At 37.4% G+C, this 23,492-nt stretch overlaps 1 protein-coding gene across 22 annotated transcripts in view; it reads left to right on the top strand.

The window, feature by feature from the left end:
• UBR5 (ubiquitin protein ligase E3 component n-recognin 5) overlaps positions 1–23,492 on the top strand; it is a 134,133-nt gene that overhangs the window by 98,162 nt on the left and 12,479 nt on the right. For 7 of the 22 annotated variants that reach the window (XM_036337914.1, XM_036337911.1, XM_036337919.1 and 4 more), the window contains 17 exons: positions 3,260–3,383; positions 3,960–4,071; positions 5,287–5,418; positions 5,806–6,063; positions 6,561–6,829; positions 7,176–7,411; positions 11,955–12,185; positions 12,692–12,765; positions 13,929–14,101; positions 14,199–14,312; positions 15,266–15,486; positions 17,111–17,231; positions 17,315–17,419; positions 19,836–20,079; positions 21,550–21,661; positions 22,181–22,325; positions 23,226–23,356. In XM_036337914.1, the coding sequence (XP_036193807.1) occupies positions 3,260–3,383; positions 3,960–4,071; positions 5,287–5,418; positions 5,806–6,063; positions 6,561–6,829; positions 7,176–7,411; positions 11,955–12,185; positions 12,692–12,765; positions 13,929–14,101; positions 14,199–14,312; positions 15,266–15,486; positions 17,111–17,231; positions 17,315–17,419; positions 19,836–20,079; positions 21,550–21,661; positions 22,181–22,325; positions 23,226–23,356 (2,802 nt within the window). The other 15 variants (XM_036337922.1, XM_036337929.1, XM_036337928.1 and 12 more) reach the window with 9 other exon arrangements.

The raw sequence follows: 23,492 nt of genomic DNA, 5'->3' as shown, positions 1-23,492 counted from the left end.
GTGCTATGGCGCACAACTTATGTAGATAACAATCAGAATGATAGAATTTTAAAATATTTTCCACAACAGCCATATTAACTAGGAAGGGGCTAAAACAACTCAGTAATAAAAATTTCTAGTTACAAAGTTACTTATTCTTAAATCTCATCTTTTCCATTTAGTTGATAATTTACCTTGCTAGACTGAAGTTTGTTGAGTCAGAATGTTTGGAACCTAAAACTAAATGTTCTGGTACCTTTTATTTAGCGCAGTGCTTCTCAAGCTTTAATACGCATGCAAATCACTTGGGGATCTTACTAAAAAATGCAGAGGCTGATTCTGGAGGGCTGGGTGGGGCCTGAGATTCGGTATTTCTTAGACTGTCAGATAATGCCAAAGCTGCTGGTTTAGGGGTCACACTTACGGGTGGCAAGGCACTAGAGGCCTTTAGCAAGTAACTTGTTTATGTTGTTGGTTTTCTTGAGTCTGATTTTGTTACTGTGTATATATGTAATAATGTTTTAATAAGGATCTTTAAGACCTAAAGACCCTTCTTCTTTCTGAACACCTATGTCCTAAGGATGGCCTCCTTTAGGATTTGGAGAGTTCCCAAATCTTAACCCCTGAGTTTCGTTTGAGTGATGTTGAGTATCTGCTCTCACTGTTCTCCTTATACTCCATATGCCAGTATGTGTCCCAACTTTCCATTTATTATCAGGTCTTGTAGGACACCCTGGAATCTAAATCTAGGTGTGTCTGTAAAAGCTCTCCCATGGTAGCCTTGTCACTGATGTACTCCAGGATTTGCTGAAAACTGTTACAAATCAAGCTATATCTTTTCAGACTTGCCAGATATACCTCAGTATCCAAAGGTTCTGCTAGTGAAATCTTCTTGTACTCTTGTGATGTTCCTGATTCTTACACCCTGTGAGGAACCCCCAATTACTTAGGTGGTATTACCTTGTGAATTCCTTATGCCCTTCCCTTTTGTGTCCGCCCAACCCCCCAAAGGACGTAAAATTTTTTATTGCATTGAACAGATTTTGGAAGCATCTCATCTCTGAAGAGTATCCATGAGCCTGTTCCTACTAAATTTTAAGATTTTTTTCACCTTGCTTAGTATTAAAGTATTGTGTACTCTTAAGCTCTGCTCTTTACTCCATTCCCCTTGTTGTATTGTTGGGCCAACCTCTTATGTCCTTCCAGAAGTAGATCTCATTTGATAATCAACACTTATCAGTGCTAATGTCTTCTACTACTTCATAATATAGAAGTCCATTATAATACAGTACAATCACTCCTTCGAATAGGTTGTCTTCTGACCAGGGTTCCAAGCATGTCTTAAATAAAACATATACACTTGACCAGTTTCTGGGATTTCTCTTATGTTAGATGGTAGATGGTGTTTACCACTACATTGAGTATAAATTCTTAAGTTCAGTTGTTTTGCTTTTCTGTTGCTTCCTCCCACCTCCTTAAAACTCTTAATGTCTTTATTAATTCATTTGTGTTTACTCTGTCTCTGTGCCTCATATAATAACTGTCACTGAAAGTTTAGCATAAACTAGGAACTTCCCTAAGCATTATAGCTGTATTACCTGTTTTGTGGTACCCAATAACTGTTAGGTACCACTATCACTCCAGTTTTAAAAGGGAGGAAACCGAGGCTCAGAGAGGTGTTAGATAGCAGGTTCCACAGCTATTGACGTTTAGAAATATTTAAAAATCTAGACAGGTATTTTCCTTTGCTGTTACATCAGGCAGAGTATTAGATGGCAGAGTAGGGAGAGAAAATGCTGCTTGGTGCTTTCTGATAGTGTTGAGGTACTGGATTGGCCAACACTGAAGCCCACCCTCCCTCAAAGTGCAAATTTCAGCTCCAAACTCTCATGAGTGTAGGCTTGTAGTTAGAAGTTCTCTGAAAAGATGTTTTTCCTGTCTCCACCTTGGCTGATACAGGATAAGTCTCTTGAAATCTGTTGTCCTTTCTTGATTTATATTTGGCTCATGTACTTGATAGAAGAGAGGATTGCTATGATGTAACTTCCTATTGCTCACACCCAGGCTGTCTTCTGTGAAAACTATGGCTCCTTTAACCCTTTAGTCCAAGGGACATGTCTAGTCCAAGGCTGTGTCTCAGTTGATGACTCTTCATGTATAACTGGTTTAATTTTGTTTCTCAGAGCAGCTGAGGTGAAGTGATTTAAAATATATAATAATCTATAATAATAAAAGCATAATATACTAATTAGACCAGACGTCCTTCTGGACAAAGTCAGGGCTGCAAGGAAAGCCCAGGTCCCAGATGCCGGAGGGCGACCAGAGGGAAGCCGGTGCTGGCAGCCGGGGGAAGGAAGGCCTACTCTTGCACGAATTTCATGCATCGGGCCTCTAGTCTGTAAATAAAGGATAATAGGTAGGTCACAGGGTAATTTAGCCACTGCCTGCCTTTTAAGCTGCATTCTCTTGTTCTCCCATTTTTATTTATTTTTTAAATAATGGAGGCTTCTGTCCTTTCTTGGCTGTTTCTCAATTTGATTTTTAGGAAAGTAACATTATTTTGTCACCCACCTTTTATTATGATTCTATTTTAACATCACACTTTTGAACTGATGTGTTCCCCCCGTATACATCCAGCAAGTCAAAGGTTCATAAGCTGATGCAAAGTAGGTAATAATGTCAGGTCTCTTAAAGAGTGAATTATTTATAGTAAGCACACTTTTGTTAATGGATGAATGCTTCTTGGAGCCTTTGGAAGTTAAGGAGTGCTGGTATTGAAAGCATGGAAAAGGGAAAACTTCCCTTTAAAATATTTCAGTGTAAGGACTCATGAAAAGTAAAGTAACAACAATTCTGAGCCTGGCCAGTGTGGTTCAGTGGTTGAGTGTCAACACCTATGAACCAGGAGGTCATAGTTTGATTCCAGTCAGGCCACATTGCCAAGATGCAGGCTCGATCCCCAGTAGGGGGCGTGTGGAAGTGAACTGACTGGTTGATGATTCTCTGTTACTGATGTTTCTATTTCTCTCCCTTTCTCTCTCTGAAATCAGTAAAAACATATCTTAAAAACCACAACACAATTCTGAGATTTATGAGCTATTCTTGATGATAAAATAATTTCTTTGGGGTTTATATTTCCTGAGAGACTAGATGAGTTTTTACTGGTTTCCAAGAATTTTCAGGTCCGATTTAAAATAGCATCCTAGCAAGTGAATCACACTGAGTACCATTATGTCCGAGGTGTGACTGCAGTGTACTTCTGACCTCCGCTTCCTTACAGCTCCAGCCAGTCTCAGTCGTCCTACATCCTCCGCAACCCACAGCAGAGGCGCATCAGCCAGTCTCAGCCTGTTCGGGGCAGAGACGAAGAACAGGATGACATTGTCTCGGCAGACGTGGAAGAGGTAGTTTTAACTGGGGTGAACAAGAGGCTTTTATTTGGGAGGGGAGGAGGGGAAAGTAGTCATTAGAAGTTTTATTGATAATAGCTTACTATTGTTGAATGCATTTGTTGCCAGCTTCTGGATTTTTGTTCTCATTTGTGGTTATACATCTTAAAAATATTTTAATAGTGCTTGATTAACTGGGTAATAGGAAATTGGAAACATTAACTTGTTTTAACTTAAGGATTAATAGAAAAGATCTTCTCAATGTTAGAAACAGTTTTAGTAGTTTTGTGCAATGTATTTGAAGTAAAGAGAAAACTGCGTATTTTTTGGGTAAATTTTATAATTGCAAAAGTTAAAAAACTATACATTGTTATAGTTCTAATTTTGAGGTTCTATATATGGACAATAATTATAAACATTGAGATAGGTCAACATAATTTTGATAGCAAATTGTCACTAGCAAATGAAGAGTTCAGTTCCCTGTATTTAGGGATCCTTGTGTTTTTGTTGGCTAATTGCTGTGGAGGAACATGTGTAGAGAAGTGGTTTATTTAATGCTTTGATGGTCTACAAATAAGATTCTGGATTTAGGTTGAGGTGGTAGAAGGTGTGGCTGGAGAAGAGGATCATCATGATGAACAGGAAGAACATGGGGAAGAAAATGCTGAGGCTGAGGGCCAACATGATGAGCATGATGAGGACGGTATGCAAGTTATTTGAGAAATTTTTCAACATGAGTAAATCGGGTACCTTAAAGAGAGATTTTAATACAGAGAAAAGCCCCATTTGATGTTTAGCAAAATGTTCAACTTATTTTCTGCCAGGGGATTCTGTAGCATGTTTCAACTGTTAGGAGGTAGTATGTGTGTGTAAATACAAACAGTTGTTTGTATGGAAAATAATACAGTAATTAATAAATAATACAAGAATGAATACTGTTTCATGTGCTCACAACTAGCAACCTACTTTTGCCCCACTATTGTATGTACATACACCCATATATAAATATATGTATATTTATAACATAATTCTCTTCTCCCTCTCTACCTTTTGGTTTAAGTCACTTTATTTTTTTATAGGGCTTTTAGAAATTAAAATAATCATAACTGTATTATGAGACATTTGGAAATTAGAGAAAAGGAAGACATATGACCCATAATGTCAGCTGTATGCTAACAGTTTGTATTTTACTTTCAGTCCTGCCCTGTACTGCCCTATTCCCATTTGTGTCCTTTAGATATTGTATATGAAATTTTTGTGACTTTCTTTTTAACTTGAAAATAACATTTTGGCCTTTTTGTTAGGTAGTCACCTTAACCATTTTTCCTATTCCCATTTGTGTCCTTTAGATATTGTATATGAAATTTTTGTGACTTTCTTTTTAACTTGAAAATAATCATTTTGGCCTTTTTGCTACGTAGTCACCTTAACCATTTTTATCAGTAGTCATAGAATAGACTTTTTTTGGAACCAACTTTATTACAGTGTAACTAATGTACAATAAATTGTACATATTTAAAGTTTATCTTTTTGTATGTTTTGATATTTGTATCTACTGTTTTACATGAAGAATAGACGTTTTTAACTTTCTTCCCCATAGATGAGAAGGAAGCAGTGGGCCTAGCCCAGAGCTCTTCCCCCTGCTGAAGTCGTCAGCTCAACACTTTTTACATAAGGCTCTGCGGGGCAGACTTTGAATTGCTGTATGATAATCCACTTAGTGCCATAGTTTACCTAGGCATCCTTTTCCTGCTTACAGGAAGTTATGCTCACTGTAGTGTATCTATCCCTTCTCTTTGCCCTTTCTTCCCCCTCTCTCATAGTTCCCTCCCTTATGATACTCTGACTTATAAGACCCAGTCTGGACCCACAGGGAGTTTGTACGTCTTTTTTATTCTTATTTAAATGTATTTGCTAGGGAGTGACATGGAGCTGGACTTGCTAGCAGCAGCTGAAACAGAAAGTGACAGTGAAAGCAATCATAGCAACCAAGATAATGCCAGTGGGCGCAGAAGTGTTGTCACTGCAGCAACTGCTGGCTCAGAAGCAGGTATGGTCCCTTATCCCAGCAACTTCCTTACTTCTACTAAGACTCTGTTGTATTTAGCATGAATTGGTTAAACTGTATTCTGCATACTATGCACAAGGGTGACTAAATCTATATATAACATCATTCTTTTTCCCTATAAGTGTTAGTAAAGAAGGTACTATTTTAATAATTTTTTGCTTTTTTGTTATTTTAAATAATGGATTAATTTTAAGGTTCATTTAAAAGAGTTCTTTCTAATTAAACTATTTTAATGATGTGTTTTGTGGTTTGTTGAATACAGCCTGACATTCTGTTTAGTACATATATTTTCCTGAATGAGGGGGTACACTGTAGTCTTAAATGTCAACAAACTCACAATGGTTTTGCTTTTAAAAATTAAAAATTTAGGTGCAAGCAGTGTTCCTGCCTTCTTTTCTGAAGATGACTCGCAGTCAAATGACTCGAGTGATTCTGATAGTAGCAGTAGTCAGAGTGACGACATAGAGCAGGAGACCTTTATGCTTGATGAGCCTTTAGAGAGAACCACGAACAGCTCCCACGCTAATGGTGCTGCCCAAGCTCCCCGTTCCATGCAATGGGCTGTCCGCAACACCCAGCATCAGCGAGCAGCCAGCACAGCCCCTTCCAGCACATCCACACCAGCAGGTAAGTCTGAAAACTTGGTATTCCTAAAGTGTTGACTAGGTATTTTTATGAAGTTCCACATGTTCCTCTAGAAAACAGATAGTTTCATAATAGTTTCTATTTCGCTGAGGTCAAATATAAAAATTATTTCTATAAGCATATATCATGGTTTCTCAATCTTTGTACCATTGCTAAATATTTGTTTATTTTTGTAATTGTGCATTGCAGGGTGTTTAGCATCATCTGTGCTGGTTAGCTACTCATTAGATGCCATTAGCAACCCCTCGCTCTCATGTGACAACCAAGAATGTTTGCTTATGTTGCCAAATGTCCCCCCCTTTTGTGGGGGCAGTGGCAAAATTGCCTCTGGTTTATAGTAATTCTTGTCTCCCTTATCATTCATAAATTAGCATGGCTTAAAGTTTTTGGCTGTTTCCACATTTGCATATATATAGTGCTCAAGAAACATAGTTAGCAACTGGCATTAGCTTATTGCGCTTGTCCTTTTTTCCTTACAGCAAGTTCAGCAGGTTTGATTTATATCGATCCTTCGAACTTACGCCGCAGTGGTACCATCAGCACGAGTGCTGCGGCGGCAGCAGCTGCGTTGGAAGCTAGCAATGCCAGCAGCTACTTAACATCTGCAAGCAGTTTAGCCAGGGCTTACAGCATTGTCATCAGACAAATCTCAGACTTGATGGGCCTTATTCCTAAGTATAATCACCTAGTATACTCGCAGATTCCAGCGGCTGTGAAATTGACTTACCAAGATGCAGTAAACTTACAGGTATGAAACTTCTGAAAACTTACTTGTTCAGATATATTTTTTGGCTGTCAATTATGAGAATTTCAGTATAATGGGAATTAATGTTACAAATACTTAAATGTTTACATAATACTACCGTAAGTCCTCCCTATAGGTTATTGATAGGTTCTTTGACTTTAAGCAAAATGAAACCAATTTTACCATAATACTAATGGATATAAATAAGAGTTAAGTTCCTATAGTATCACATCAACAAAATGACATTATTCAAGGATCTGCTGTGTATCAAATTTAACTTTATTTTGTTAGTTTTAACTATATTAGTTTGGTTTTTACAGTTTTAACTATTTTAGTTTGGTCTTCATAGAACTATGTAGAAGAGAAGCTTATTCCCACATGGAACTGGATGGTCAGTATTATGGATTCTACTGAAGCTCAGTTACGTTATGGTTCTGCATTAGCATCTGCCGGTGACCCGGGACACCCAAATCATCCTCTTCATGCTTCTCAGAACTCAGCACGGAGAGAGAGGATGACCGCACGAGAAGAGGCTAGTTTACGAACCCTTGAGGGCAGACGGTATGAAAGTCTTCAGTTATGCTTGTATGTTTTGACAGACCCTTGTATTCTAGAATATTTTTTACATAAGGTCTCAGTTTGTTGTGAAGGAGGAATTTAGTAACTTACATTACTTCTTTTTAACTGTGTAGCAAAACAAATAAGTTATAATCCAGGCTATTTTTTAAAAATTCATTTGTATTGTAGGAATCTTATGCTAAGCTAGAGGCCCGGTGCACGAAATTTGTGCACTGGGGGGGGGGTGTCCCCTCAGCCTGGCCTGTGCCCTCTCACAGTCTGGGGGCCCTGGGAGGATGTCCGACTGGTGGGTTAGGCCCACTAGGCTGTCAGTTGGACATCCTTAGCATTGCCACGGAGGCGGGAGAGGCTCCCACCACTGCCTCTGTGCTCGCCAGCCATGAGCCCGACTTCTGCCTGAGTGGCACTTCCCTTGTGGGAGCACACTGACCACCAAGGGGCAACTCCTGGATTGTCTGCCCCCTGGTGGTCAGTGTGCATCATATTTGAATATTAGCCTTTTATTATATAGGATATTTGCATATTAGCCTTTTATTACATAGGACTAGAGGCCCAGTGCACAAAATTCATGCATGGGGTGTGTGTGTGGGGGGGTGTCCCTCAGCTCAACCTGCACCCTCTCCAATCTGGGACTGCTGGCTCCCAACTGCTCACCTGCCTGCCTGCCTTATTGCCCCTAACCACTTCCGCCTGCCAGCCTGATCACCCCCTAACCACTCCCCTGCCAGCCTGATCGATGCTCCCCTGCCAGCCCAATCACCCCCAACTTCCCTCCCCTGCAGGCCTGGTCCCCCCCCAACTGCCCTCCTCTGCTGGCCCGGGCACCCCCAATTACCTTCCCCTGCTGTCCTGGTCGCTCACAACTGCCGTCCCCTGCAGGCCATCTTGTGACCACATGGGGGCAGTCATCATGTGTGAGGGTGTGGCGGTCAGTTTGCATATTACCCCTTTATTATATAGGATACATCATCATTTTTGAAGTAGTTGGTTTACATCAGGGGTGGGGAACCATTTTTTTGTCAAGGGCCATTTGGGTATTTATAACATCATTCTTGAGCCATACAAAATTATCAACTTAAAAACTAGCCTGCTATATTTGGTCAAACATTTAACAAACTCACCCCTAATGCCTTTGCAAGGCCAGACCAAATGGTTTTGCGGGCCTTATATGGCCCTGGAGCCAGACATTCCCCACTCCTGGCTACGTCCTTGTCTTAATCCCCAAGTTCCTTATCTTAATCCCCAAGCTCTGCATTCCCGTTCCCCTTGAAAGGCATATATTCATGGAAAAGGCGTAAATTCATTGAACATGATTGAATATGAATGTACTTTGTACTCAGGAGGGGGAAATTCTGTAATTACCATAGCTGTTCTTTGGTTCTTCAAATTACATTTCTTTTTCTACCTTCTCCAGCCTGCTGAATCATAATTAAAGAATACTTCTTTGTGGATTTGTTATGTTCTTTCTATTCAGTTATAAAATAACCTTTTTCAGGACTAGGAATTAGGTCAAACATTGATCACTACTAGAGCAGTGGCAGTGCTATGTAGTGAAAGTGCCTATACCTCAAGTCAGAGTCCTAGGATTTGGTTCTAGCTTTGGCTCAGGCTAAACAACTTTGCTTCTTTGGGTGGATCATAAAAGGGGGAAAGCAAGGTCTAGGAGACTGCTTAGGAAATTTAACCAGACTGTGGTTGGAGTGTAATAGTTCCTAAACTAAAGTGGCAGGTAAAAGTCAGGAAGGGAGGAGAGAGAAGCTTTGAAATCATAAACAGGTTAGAGCCTTGTTGAGGGATAGAGCAAAAGGAGGCAGAATTTACTTTGAGATTTTCAGACTTTGATTATGAATAACTAATAGGAAAATATAAAGAAAAACATAGAGGAGTGTAATGAAAATACTTGCTTTTGAACTTAAGAACTGTGAGAGAATTTGATGGAAATGTCCATTACGCAAAATTGAATTCTTGGCAGAGAGATCTGGACTAGAGATAAGATTTTGGTGGCATCAGCTTTCCTGCTGTAGGAAGCCTGCTCTACAAACCGGCACAAGCCTTGTCTTCATTAGGCTAGTCCAGCCGTGGGCAAACTACAGCCCGCGGGCTGGCCCGTTTGAAATGAATAAAACTAAAAAAAAAAAAAAAAAAAAGACCGTACCCTTTTATGTAATGATGTTTACTTTGAATTTATATTAGTTCACACAAATACTCCATTCATGCTTTTGTTCCGGCCCTCCGGTCCAGTTTAAGAACCCATTGTGGCCCTCGAGTCAAAAAGTTTGCCCACCCCTGGGCTAGTCTATTCTGAAGAACAGAGTTCTGGTAATAGATCTTTCATTGGTCACAGGGTTCTTCCTTTCTCTCTTGCTCTCACTCTACTATAAGAGCTTTATTGAGAAATAACCTGTTTAAAGTGTATATAGTACCATAGTTTTGAGCATAATCATGGCTATGCACAACCGTCACAATGAATTTTGGAATACTTTACACAAGAAACTCCATGCCTATTATCAGTTATCTCCCATTTCCCCTACCTTCCAACCCTAAGCAACCACTGATCTACTACTCTCTGTCTCTCTAGATTTGTCTATTCTGGATATTGCACATAGATGGATTTGTATAATATGTGGTCTTTTGTGCCTGGCTTCTTTTACTTAGCATAATGGTTTTAAGGTTCATCCAGGTTGAGTATGCATTAGTACATTATTCCCTAGTAATATTCCTTTATATGGATATGCCATATTTTGTTTATCTGTCCATAAGCTTATGGGTACTTAGGTTGTTTTTGGCTATTATGGCCAAAATATGCCTTTGGCCACCTTTTTGGCTGTTATGAATAATACTGCTATGAACACTTGTGTACAGGTATAGACATGCATTTGTGTGGACATGTGTTTTCAATTATTTTGGGTCTATACCTGGTTGGGAGATTGCTGGATCATATAGTAATCTGTTTAATCTTTTGAGGAACTGCCAGACTCATTTCTAAAGTGGCTGTCTCATTTTATATTCCCAGTACCAGTGCATGGAGGGTTCCAGTTTCTCCACATCTTTGCCAACACTTGTTATTGTCTGTCTTTTTGACAATAGCCATCCTAGTAGGTGTGAAGTGGTGTCTCATTGTGGTTTTGATACTCATTTTCCTAATTGCTAATGATGTTGAGCATCTTTTCATGTTTTATTGGCCGTTAGTATATTGTCTTTGGAGAAATGTCTACTGGTATTTAGATCTTGGTCCTTTTTTAAGTTGGCTTGTCCTTTTATTATTGAGTTGTATGAGTTCTTTATATATTCTGGATACTCGTTCCTTATCAGAAAAAGTATTTGCAGAAATTTTGTCCTATTCTGTGGGTTGTTTTCACTTTCTTGATGGTGTCCTTTGAAGGACAAACGTTTTTACTTTTGAGAAAGTCCAGTGCTATCTCTGTTTTCTTCTGTTGCTTATGCTTTTGGTGTCATTTTAGGCCATGGCTCTCAAATGTGGTCCCCAGAGCAGCAGCAAGAGTATCATCTAAGAACTTGTTAAAAATGCAAATTTTGGGGCCCTACCCAACACCTACTTGAAACTATAAGGGTGGGGCCAACTATCCCCTTTAACAAGCCCTCCAGGTGATTTTGATGGATGCTAAACTTTGAGAACCATTCTTTAGGGAAGGCGTTCCTTCTGCCATTCCCAAGGATATTAGAATTTCTTTCCTGTGTCAAAGTACAGGACTGTAAATCATACACAATAGTCATATTTCTGAAGCAGAGCCACAGGCTTAATGGATAGTTTAAGCCTGTGGGTAGTTTTTATCTATGGACTAGAAGCCAGGTGCATGAATTCGTGCACAGGTGGGGTCCTTCTGGATGGCCTGCAGGGATCGGGCCGAAAACCCACAGTCCAATGCCACCTGCAGCTCCTACCTGCTGCTCCCGCTCATCCTGGCCCCACTGTGCCTGCCTCGGACTCGCACCCAATCAGTCCCGATCGGGAGAGGTTTGCGCTGCCACAGCAGCATCCACCAGCCATGAAGCCCTGCATCTGGCACCCTCCCAAGGGGAGTGGCCTGTGGGATTGTGCTGAAACGGGCTCTCTGACATCCCCCGAGGGGTCCCAGATTGTGAGAGAGCGCAGGCCAGGCTGAGGGACCCCACCGGTGCACAGTTGGACCAGGGAGGGATCACGGAAGGGCTCCATGGCGTGTCCAGTCCCCAGCAGCAAGCTAACCTACTGGTCAGAGCATCTGCCCCCTGGTGGTCAGTGTACATCATAGCGACTGGTTGGCCAGTTGACTGTCTGCCCCCTGGTGGTCAGTGCACATCATAGCGACTGGTTGGCCAGTTGACTGTCTGCCCCCTGGTGGTCAGTGCACATCATAGCGAGCAGTTGAGCAGTTAGCATATCATTAGCATATTATGCTTTGATTGGCTGTTCAGTTCGGTCTATTTGCATATTACACTCTTATTATATAGGATAGTTTCAGTTCCTAATTTTGCATATTTATGATGGTGGTAAATTTCATGTTTGTGTTCTTTTTTGTAAACATTTTCATTTCTTTTTATCCTATAGCCGTGCCACATTGCTTAGTGCTCGTCAAGGAATGATGTCAGCTCGAGGGGACTTCCTAAATTATGCTCTTTCTCTAATGCGGTCTCATAATGATGAGCATTCGGATGTCCTTCCAGTTTTGGATGTTTGCTCACTGAAGCATGTAGCATATGTTTTTCAAGCCCTTATATATTGGATTAAAGCAATGAATCAGCAGACAACATTGGATACACCTCAACTGGAACGCAAAAGGTATTCATACTTGCCCTGAGGTTGGTTTAAGAAATAATTGCTCAGTGTGGTCTTCATTAGTATATTGTCCAATACTTGGAGTAAGGAGAACAGCTTTGCAAAAGAGAAATGGTGCAGGACTATTTCATGTGGGAAAGTGGACTTGAGTATACCCAACCTTTCACTGTAGCTAAAGCCTCACTTAAAACAGGAAACGTAAGAATCCAGTTAAGCTTTATATTCGAGATAGTTTGGTCTGGTTGATCATATATTAGACTTTGTATAAATACTCACTGTTTCTTGGTCTGATTAGCTTTTTACTTGTATTTAAATCTATTTTGTAATTGTGACACTCATGGCTGGTCAGTCTATCATTCCCAAAGTCTGAAACTTTATCAAAATGTTTGAAGTTATTTAGATACTTAACAACCCTTTTCATTGTTTTTTGCTTATAATTCCCATCATCTTTGCTTCTGTTCATATTACACAAAAATTTCATGTAAAACAACTCATTTGTCTTTTTAAAGGACGCGAGAACTCTTGGAACTGGGTATTGATAATGAAGATTCAGAACACGAAAATGATGATGACACCAATCAAAGTTAGTGCACAGAAAATCTGCTAATCTACTGCAAGAAATGGCTGCCTCAGTAGTTCCCCTTCAAGCTTTTTAACTTCATTATTTTCTGTCTGGGTGGGGATTTCTCTATTCTTCTCTGTGTTCCATTTCTTGCCTTTTCTGTCCATTTTTCCTTATAAAACCTTGCATTATTTGCTTCATAAATAAGAATGATTAAAGAAACGTTATGAACTTTTCAATAATCAGTATTTTTCCTGCATAATCTTTGCATCTCTCCTGTACATTTCTTAGTTTTATTTTTACTCTTAAGTGTGTAGGCATTGCATTAAAGTCTTAGCAGAACCTTCGTTAATATTGATGCAAAATAGATTTAGTCGAGAAGATGAGAAATATCAAATATCAAAATCTGTAATTAAAAAAAAAGTATTCCAAACTCAAGGAATTTTGGGGATTTTCTGCAGTTTGTCGTTTCCAGCTACTCAAGTGGAATTAAAAAAGTTTTTTAAATGGGGTCAGTTAGTCCACTTGACCCTTATTATCAGCTAGCACTTTCACCCAACCCAGGGAAAGACAACTGAGCTAAGTGGTAGTTTTGAGTACCCAGCCATTGCTTCCTATTGTTTTCACAGCACACAGTAAGCCCCTCTCAAAGTTTAATTCCATTAAAGGGAGTTGGTGTGCTGACTTCCTATCGGGATTCATGAGTGTCCAGAGAATTTCTCTGTCTCCTTACAGAGGAAGCAGAACTTACAAGTAAGCAAATGCTCACATTTCAGCTCCTGACCATTTCCTCTTTTTGGAGTCATGTGGGCCGGGTCATGAATATGCTCAGGAATCTACCCCGTATTCGGGTCTGAATCTTTAGAGAGAGATAAAGAGAAAGGATATGGGAAACTTCCATCTAATATAAAATGGAGCAATATTTGTTACTGCTAATTATTTTTTGGCAAGTTCTTGTTATTTAAAATACACATAACATAAAATTTACCATTATTATCCTTTTGAGCTACTAAAAATTTAAATTATTTAAAAATATTATAAAAATTTTGGACTATTAACTTATTTTTGAGTGCCATTAAAATTTATAGAGGTAATTTGGACTGAGCAGATTAAGATTCTTTTACCCTTCCCCAATGATTAAATAATTTTTCTAAAAACCATACATTTCATCTCTTTATGTTTAGGTGCTACTTTGAATGATAAGGATGATGACTCTCTTCCTGCAGAAACTGGCCAAAATCATCCATTTTTCCGACGCTCAGATTCCATGACATTCCTTGGGTGTATACCCCCAAATCCATTTGAAGTGCCTCTGGCTGAAGCCATCCCCTTGGCTGATCAACCACATTTGTTGCAGGTGATTTAAATTAACTGGCATTCAGGTTTCTTTTTAATTGACTTTTTTTTTTTTTCAAATGTACAATGTAACTAGAATATTTCTGCTAAAATTGCAGCCAAATGCTAGAAAGGAGGATCTTTTTGGCCGACCAAGTCAGGGTCTTTATTCTTCATCTGCCAATAGTGGGAAATGCTTAATGGAGGTTACAGTGGATAGAAACTGCCTTGAGGTAAGATAGTAAAAATCTTTGCAATACAGTATTTGTAAATAAGCATTTTTTTAATTTTTGGAACTGCATTAATTCAGAATATTCTATTTCCTCAAGTAATTTAAGTATCAGAAATTCCTGTTTTATGTCAACAAAAGGAATTCCAACTATTTTATTAGCCAGCTTTGAGACTAATTGTGCTATGTCAGGTTACTTCATCAATAAAGCAGGAGTTTTATTATGTGCTCTTCCTATATTACAGTTTATTGTTATAATGTTCCTGAAAATTTAAACTTATATGTACATATATGAATACATACTTTATATGAGCATGTATAATAATAATTAGCTTGAAATTTTTCTTTTTGAATTTAGAATGTGAATAAATAAGGTAATATTAATAATTTGTTCAATAATTCTATCTCCTAAGCACTGTCTCAATTAATTCTTATAGCCACGTTGGGTAGAAAACATTGTTATCTTGATTTTATGGGTAATAAATTGGAGAGATTACATATATTTCATGTGGTAATGTGTATTGTTATACAGCTGGTTAAGTGAAAGATCTAGATTTTAGATAAAAGTCTGATTTCAGAGCCTAAAATTCTGTACTGTATCTCCAATGAAAAAAGTAATTACATGTTTAAGAGCTGTCATCAAAGAAATTTAGTTGAATATAATTTTTTATTATCTAAATGACAAAAAAAACAAACCTGAAGATGCATAAGAGACTTAATAACCACAGATGCTACAGAGATTCTTTTAAAAGTTCTTGGAGGCTGCTGTGGTAGATGCACTGGACTTGGTGGTCAGTGAGGGGAATCAGACAGACAAGAAACAGCTGCATCTTTGTAGGTGAAGTGCCAGAAAGGAATTCCATCACTTGCATGTGATTGCTATGGTATAGTAGTAAGTTGAAGACAAAATCTAGTTAGTTTTTTTAATATGTAACTTTTAAATGTAAAAATTCATAGGTTCTTCCAACTAAAATGTCTTATGCTGCCAACTTGAAAAATGTAATGAACATGCAAAATCGGCAAAAAAAGGAAGGGGAAGAACAGAACATGGTGCCAGAAGAAGCTGAGAGTGCTAAACCAGGGCCATCTGCTCATGATCTTGCTGCACAGCTGAAAAGCAGTTTACTGGCAGAAATAGGACTGACTGAAAGTGAAGGGCCACCTCTTACCTCTTTCAGGTATTTGCTAAGTGAAGATAGTTTTTCTGTTGTATTACTTTTATGGCTGTGATATAATTGTAAGAATTTTTTATTTAGAAATTTTACAATTTTATTTCATTTTTTGACGAATAGTATAATTAAATGTTATTTTATATTTTTGTGTTTTCATAGGTTATAAGCAGATATTAAATACTAAATTTTAGTTTTATGGATTGTTGTCTTTTTGTGACTGTGTTGTCATTATTATTTTGGTTGGCATTATTATTATTTTCTCCCTTTGAGGAAATTCTAAGACTGGTTTTTAATGTTCAGTACTGAGTTAAAGTATATATATATATGTGTGTGTTTGTGTGTGTGTGTGTGTGTGTGTGTGTGTGTGTGTGTATATATATATATATATATATATATATATATATATATATGAGGCCCGATGCACGAAATTCATGCAAAGGGCTCAGCCCTTGCAGCTGCGGAAGGATGTCTGGAAGATCGTTCAGCTGTCTGGTCTAATTAGCATATTATGCTTTAATTATTTTATATATATGTATATCTCCATGTCAAATAACCAATTATAGACTTATTTCCAGCAGCTCAGTTAAGGGGGGGACATGCGAATAACTAGAAAGGTTTCTAGATTTGTGGTTCTCACACTTACTTGACATTCTTTGCCAGGTCCACAGTAGGTCATTCTCTTGCAAGAGATAGGCTCTTTGCTTTCCCAATAAAAATTTGCCAGTATACACTGTTGCTCAATATGGCTAATCACCAAATGATTTGTAGATTATTATGCTCTGTGTTTTTTGCTTACATAATGTCAGATAATATTTTTGCTTAGGAGGAATTAAACTAGTTTAGGAAACTATATATACTTTACATACATGGCCTAACAACCATAAAAGGCAAGAAAGAATCATGGACTAGGGTGGCCCAGGTTTCCTAGAGACAGTATGGCTTGAGCTGAGGTGGTTAGAATGTGTAGAAGCAGGTGGATTGATAGAAGAATAGAGGTAGGGAGATAAATTAGAAAGCTGTTATTAGTTCTGGCTATTGGTTTAAACAAAAAAGGCTGAAGTAGATTATTGCCTATGCCTTTGGGGGGTGGAAAGGAAATCATGGAAAGGAAGGAGAAGCTCATGAAGGCCTTGCCTTGATCACTCTGGAGGAACTTTGGGAAGAAAAATTAGAATTTGTTTCATGTTGGTGCAGTAAGGAAGTACATGTAACTACTGAAAGAGGTCTGGAGGCAATGTCACTGTAGCAAAGAGGCCATATTCAGTTTACCATGTTGAGCTGAGTATCATTGGAGTGGTTATATCTAACATAGTGGAAATTCTGGTCCATTGTGGAAGTGTGAACTAGAGAGGTGTCTGGGAATCACCTAATGGGGATAGACATTGTACTTGAAGGAGAAGAGGTAAAGTGAAAGTTGAAAATAGGAGGTAGCCTGACTTAAAAGATAGCAGGAACAATTGAATAAAAATGAGACGTTCTGTGAGGAAGGAGGAGCTATAGAAAGTTCTCCATTAGAGAAGAATGGTTTAAAATACTTAAAGCCTCAGAATATTAAAAGACTAAGTAAATTACAGGGAATTTTTAGAGTTGGCTAAATTACTTCCCCCCTCTTCCCTTAAATTTCTTACAGGCCACAGTGTAGCTTCATGGGAATGGTTATTTCCCATGATATGCTGCTAGGACGTTGGCGCCTTTCATTAGAACTGTTCGGCAGGGTATTCATGGAAGATGTTGGAGCAGAACCTGGATCAGTATGTATTTTGACCACTTTAAATTCTATTTTGTCTATAAAAACGTATTTCAGAGAATAATTCTGTCATGCATTTTTTTTAAGATCCTAACCGAATTGGGTGGTTTTGAGGTAAAAGAATCAAAATTCCGTAGAGAAATGGAAAAACTGAGAAATCAGCAGTCAAGAGATTTATCACTAGAGGTAAAGGTATTTAGAATTTCTTATACTAAACATATAGTATGCCATTTATATTAAGTTTAAAAACAAAAATTAATCTTGCTTAGGGATATAATGTGCTGTATAATTCAAAATTTAAAGAAAATAAATGGTAGTTACCACATTTAGAATAGGGGCTGTCTGCTTCCTAGCATCCTCTAATGATGATCAGTGATTTTTTTGTTTCAGTTTCTCTCTCTCTCTTTTAAAGTATCATTAAGAACACATGGATTTAAATGTTTCTGATGGGCTTCATTTCATTGGGGATATTATTCCAGTTGATGCTCAAATTGTCTCTGATTAATGGGAGTCTGATTCCTTTTTGGCTCTTGAATCCTTTTGACATGAATAATCTTTGACAACTTCCTTCTTTTTTTGGTATGTCTCATCTTGTATATATAACCCATCAAAGACCTTACTTAAGTCAGCCATTTCTTCAAGAAGTCCTTGTTCCTTTTGGTAGGAAATTGTATTTTGAGATTATAATCTGGGCTCTTAAGGTTTCTCGCAGCCTCCTAGGGCAGTCATTGATTCTAGGCCTTTTTAGTGGAGAGAGCTAGGAAATGCTTTTTAACAAACAAAAGAACAAGAAGAAAATTACATCATGAGTTCATCCTGATAATCGCAATCAAATTTAAGATTAGGGATCACACAGTTGTTTTTTTGATTTTCACCTCTTAGTCTTGATTGCCTTTCTTCCAAACTGAATATCCAAATTCCCAACAACACTGATAACTTCACTCATTTGCTTTTATCCTACAGCATACATGTATCAGTCTGAAAATCACAATGTCAACACTACCACAAAATGATTATTGAAAATAGCTTAAGATTTATTTGCAGGGTTTTGTTTTTTTTTTTTTGTCCTTAGAGCATATCCAGTTGGGAGATGTACAGTCAAATTACTTTGTTTTAAAGTTACTTGAAATAATTTATCTTTGTGTGGTTTTGCTATCATCTCCATATAATTAGGGCCTTTTCTTTTACTTTGCTTTCAGCTTTTAGGGGTTGCTTTCTCCTTTTATTTTTTTATTTTTCATAATGAATGTAAAATATCTACAATGTTGCAAGGTCAACTCTACAAAGAAGATGTATGTATTCAGAGAAATCTAGTTTCTATTCCTATTTTTGTCTCTTTTACATGTCCCCTGCCCTTCAAGTTTTAAATTAAAGTTTATTTCCCTCCTCACTTTAAAAATTTATAATCATGCATGTGTATTCATTACCTTTCTCTCTCTCCCCTTTCCTCCCCCCACTATGATAATACATTTTACTCCATCTTTATTTTACCAGTAAAGCGTATATCCTAGAGATAAAGCCTTAACTGCATGTAGAGATATTCTGCTTTCTATTACAGCTGTTTAGTCCTACTGTACTGCTAAGACATTTTATAATTGTATCTGGGGTTTTTTTTTGTTGTTTTTTTTTTTCAGTCAGTCTCCTATTGATAGGCATTTTGGTTTGTTTACAGTCTTTTTGCTGTTACAGTAACTAGTGTGATGAGTAGCCTCCTGTGTTTCTCTTGTGGTCTAGTGTGTCCTATATTTTACCTAGGTTGAGAGATTCCTAGACATTGAACCTAGATACGGGTCAAAGGGCATGTGCATACATAATTTTGCCAAGTATTGGCAAACACCTCTGCATAATGGTTGTATATTTTTACACTTTGAACATCAATTTGAGAATAGCCTTGCCAGCATTTTGTCAAATTTTTAGACTTTACCAATCTGACAGATTAAAAAGTGGCATTACAGTATAGTTTTAATTTGCCTTTCCTTTACGAGCAAGGTTAAACGTTGTTTCATATATGTAAGGATATTTCTTTTTTTGTGAATTCTTTGTTGATGTATCTTGCCCATTTTTTTTTTTTTCTGTTTAAGTTGGTTTGTGTTTTAGAATCATATTATCTTTAGGTGATAATGCATACTACTCATGAATATGTATATTTGTATTAGAAGGTATGAAAATTTTCCCTAGTTGTCATTTCCTTTAACTTTGTGTGTGGTGTTCCATATTTTCTTTTAGTATTTGCTATTTTTAAAAAATTTTCACTGTAGATCCACTTGCAGTTTATTCTGGTGCATTCCAAAATTGAATGAATTGCTGTTTCTAGTAGACCTTTTAAGAAAGTGTTAAATTCCATTATCCTGATTTAATACAAGACATTCTTGTATACTTTTGAGTGTTGTTTATTTGGAATGTATAAATCTCTGAGAACCTAAGTTACTTTTGTTAGTTATTTAAATCAGTGGTCACCAACCTTTCGGACCTCATGGACCACCGGTTGGCTGGCGACTGCTGATTTAAATTATCAAGAAAAAGCTAAAATTAGATGTTCAGATGTTACATAGAAAATTTTCAGGATGGTTTCCAACACTGAATTTATTACTCTTCGATGTTTTAATAGGTGGATCGGGATCGAGATCTTCTTATTCAGCAGACCATGAGGCAGCTGAACAATCACTTTGGGCGAAGATGTGCTACTACACCAATGGCTGTACACAGAGTAAAAGTCACATTTAAGGACGAGCCAGGAGAGGGCAGTGGTGTAGCACGAAGTTTTTATACAGCCATTGCACAGGCGTTTTTGTCAAATGAAAAATTGCCAAATCTAGATTGTATCCAAAATGCCAACAAAGGCACTCATACAAGTAAGTACTCGACAGATAGCAAACATCATAAAAATCTTTTCTTGTTTGATTAAAACAGTGATAATCATGGTTATATGTATTTATAGTGAGAGAACTTTAATGTACATTACATTTTTATATACTTTCATTCTAGATTAATGATTTAATCTTGTTTACACTATTCTAATTGATAGTTTAGCAGTTTGCCCTTTTGTCATATGTTTTCCTTAATGAAAATTAAAATTTATCATTTTAGTTGTTACAGGTTTATGGGTGGGAGGTTGTAAGACCCATGGTACATCTCATAAAGTAAAACAAAGATCCATGGAAATATACAAGTTCAGCCTCTATATTTAATTAGTTCAGATACTTGAGAAGAAAATAACGTTCCCCAGAGCAGTGCTATTAAACGTATGCTTTATGGAGTTGCTACTGGCTCCCAGTAAGCTATGGAGCTTGGCAACCAAATGTAAATTGGTTGGCTTATATCACTAACTTTGTATTTTGGTAGTGAGATTTCTGTTAACATTCTGGTGTAAGGTCTTTACCTCCTTTGAGGAGCAGTACTTTGGGATTAGAACTCTTGCCTAATTTTCAAGATTCCAATTAGCAAGTAAAAAAGTGAAAATTGCAAAAGGCTTGAGTAAGTGATAATTGGTCATTCGTGAATAGGGGACAGAATATTATCAGTTTTGTAGGTGGGAGGATATAATAATTGAGGGGGAGAGGGAGTTACTAAGAAAATCCTATTTTACCTAGGCTGTAGATGCATTTTATTAGGATTTTGTAAACCACCACTGTAGAGGCTGAATGAGCTCTAGAAAGGATTAAGGATGAAAAGATGGGGAGCGTACCCCAGCCTTTCATCATTAGTTTTACCATTTGACTTTCTATCTATAATAATAAAATATGCTAATTAGACTGGACAGCTGGACGACCTTCCAGATGAAACTGGGGCTGCGAGGGCTGAGCCCCTTGCTCGAAATTTGTGCATCGGGCCTCTAGTAATCTTACAATAAGAAATTGGCAAATGTAAATGAGGAAACCTAGGGAGTCATAATGATTCAAAAATAATCTTTCTGCATATTCTTTGGAAACCATACTCAGGCTTATGTTTATAGTTTTAAAAGTAATGATAGTTAATGTTCTGGATGGCCTATAATATATAAAATCAAATACTAATAATAGGAAAGATGTGTGAATATGATTCTAATCCTGTAAGAAATGTCAGCATTATTTCTGGTGAAACTAACATAGCCCAGTTGCTACATATTATTTCACAGCTTTGATGTGACAAAAGAGGAAAAATTAATTAAACAAATACTGAACTAACACCTATTATATGCTAGATACATTCTGCACAATCACTCCAACCCTCAAAACCATAGGGAGAGTGATGCTCTAAAGCTGTTATGTCATGTCCTCACATTGACTGTGAAGTAGTTGAAATTACATTCATCTAAACAAAGTGTATTTCATATTTCCTTCCAGGTTTGATGCAAAGATTAAGGAATAGAGGAGAGCGGGATCGGGAAAGGGAGAGAGAGAGGGAAATGAGGAGAAGTAGTGGCTTGCGAGCAGGTTCTCGGAGAGATCGGGATAGGTGAGATAATTTTTTATCTTTTGTTGAATTCTAGCTTTTCTGATGAATTGAAGGCAGGTTTGTAAATAAGAGAATCTTAATTATGGACTATTTTCTAGAAAATTAAAATTAATATTTGGATACATATATAATAACTAAAATAGTCTCACCGTTTTTAAAATGTTCTGCTTTAAAAACTCAAGGGCAGTTGAAATTGTATTCGCTTTTTATTTATCCTCATGTTCTTAATTGTTGAAACTTCATAGCATTCTTTCTTAAGTTTATTTTAAAATTATAATTGTTGCAATTATGTTATTTAAACCTTTCAATTTTTCTCCTGGTAGGATGATTGGCATTTTACTTTTGACTACAGTCTCCAGGAATCATGGGTGGGCTCTTGATTCTGGTATTTTAAGGTCCTCTTCCCTTAGAATCAAATTGAACTATGCATTGTGAATCTACCTTCATTACCTGTTGTGCTGATATTTTCATTTTACAGACAAAGGAAATCAAATCATAATAGCATTGTTCTTCTTTCAGAGACTTTAGAAGACAGCTTTCCATCGACACTAGACCCTTCAGACCAGCATCTGAAGGGAATCCTAGTGATGATCCTGATCCTCTGCCTGCACATCGTCAGGCGCTTGGAGAAAGACTCTATCCCCGTGTACAAGCAATGCAACCAGTATGTACAGTGCAGTTGGCTGCCGCTTAATTAAAGTTGGTATTTGAAAAAATTGTCAGCTCCTGGCAAGTCATGTGGTTGAGGACTGTAGTAAGAATAAAGCTTAGGAAGGAACATGCTTGCTGGAGGGAAACTGTAGATAGCTTGAGGTTTGTTCAGTTTTCCTACCTGTGCTACCTTGGCATTCTACCTAATAAGTTCCTGTGTGCTAAAGAATTACCTGTGCATTGTATTTGCCATATTTGCACATATTGTTACATTTTAAAGTACACTTTTTATCTGTTATCAATCTGTAGTTAGAACACATTGCAAATATTGTACCTTAACTGATGATAAATATGATAAGATTTTTATTTTGAATGTTCTCTCAGAGGTTTCTTTCATAATATGAAACAAACTGGTTGTGATTTTTGTCTTTGTACATAACTATATGTACAAGTTATAGCAAAAGAATAATAAAACAGAAACCCAATTATATTTCTGTCAGTAAATCCTTAGCCTTAAATATCAGCATCTTTTTCTCTCTCTTCCTCCTTCACTTCTTCCCTTCCTCTCTTTTTTCCTACCATTAAATGAAAGAAAGGTTTCTGGCATTCTGATAGGAAATAAAACAGAAATTATTTGTATGTTAACTCATGAATATCAAGAGCGTTACAAAAAGGCTCACTATATAAATATTAAAATAGCTTTAACAAGACTGCTAGTGCATGGGCTATTCATTCCCTACCAAAGTTCTCTATAATTAAGCTTCTAGTTTAATAAAATACCTTATTGGTTCAGAAGTTTTTGAATTGTTATCTAAATTTCTTATTTTCCTTTTTCTTTTTGGAGCATGCAAGATTGCTGATTTAAACAAATTTCAGAGAGTAGGGGCAATTAACATTTATTCATCATTTACAGGCTTTTGCAAGTAAAATCACTGGCATGTTGTTGGAATTATCCCCAGCTCAGTTGCTTCTCCTTCTAGCAAGTGAAGATTCTCTGAGAGCAAGAGTGGATGAAGCCATGGAACTCATTATTGCACATGGACGGTAATGTGTACATTTGGGAAGGCATTTCAGTTTACATATCAGCTGCTTTATTATTAGGATGTGGATGCCACCATATCTTAGAATTTATACTATAAAGTATAAGACTTTAAATGGCTTTTCAAGAGATGGCTTAAAA

The sequence above is a fragment of the Myotis myotis genome, unplaced genomic scaffold (assembly GCF_014108235.1).
Source record: "Myotis myotis isolate mMyoMyo1 unplaced genomic scaffold, mMyoMyo1.p scaffold_m19_p_16, whole genome shotgun sequence".
Taxonomy (NCBI): domain Eukaryota; kingdom Metazoa; phylum Chordata; class Mammalia; order Chiroptera; family Vespertilionidae; genus Myotis; species Myotis myotis.
This window is presented reverse-complemented; position numbering and strand designations above follow the sequence as displayed.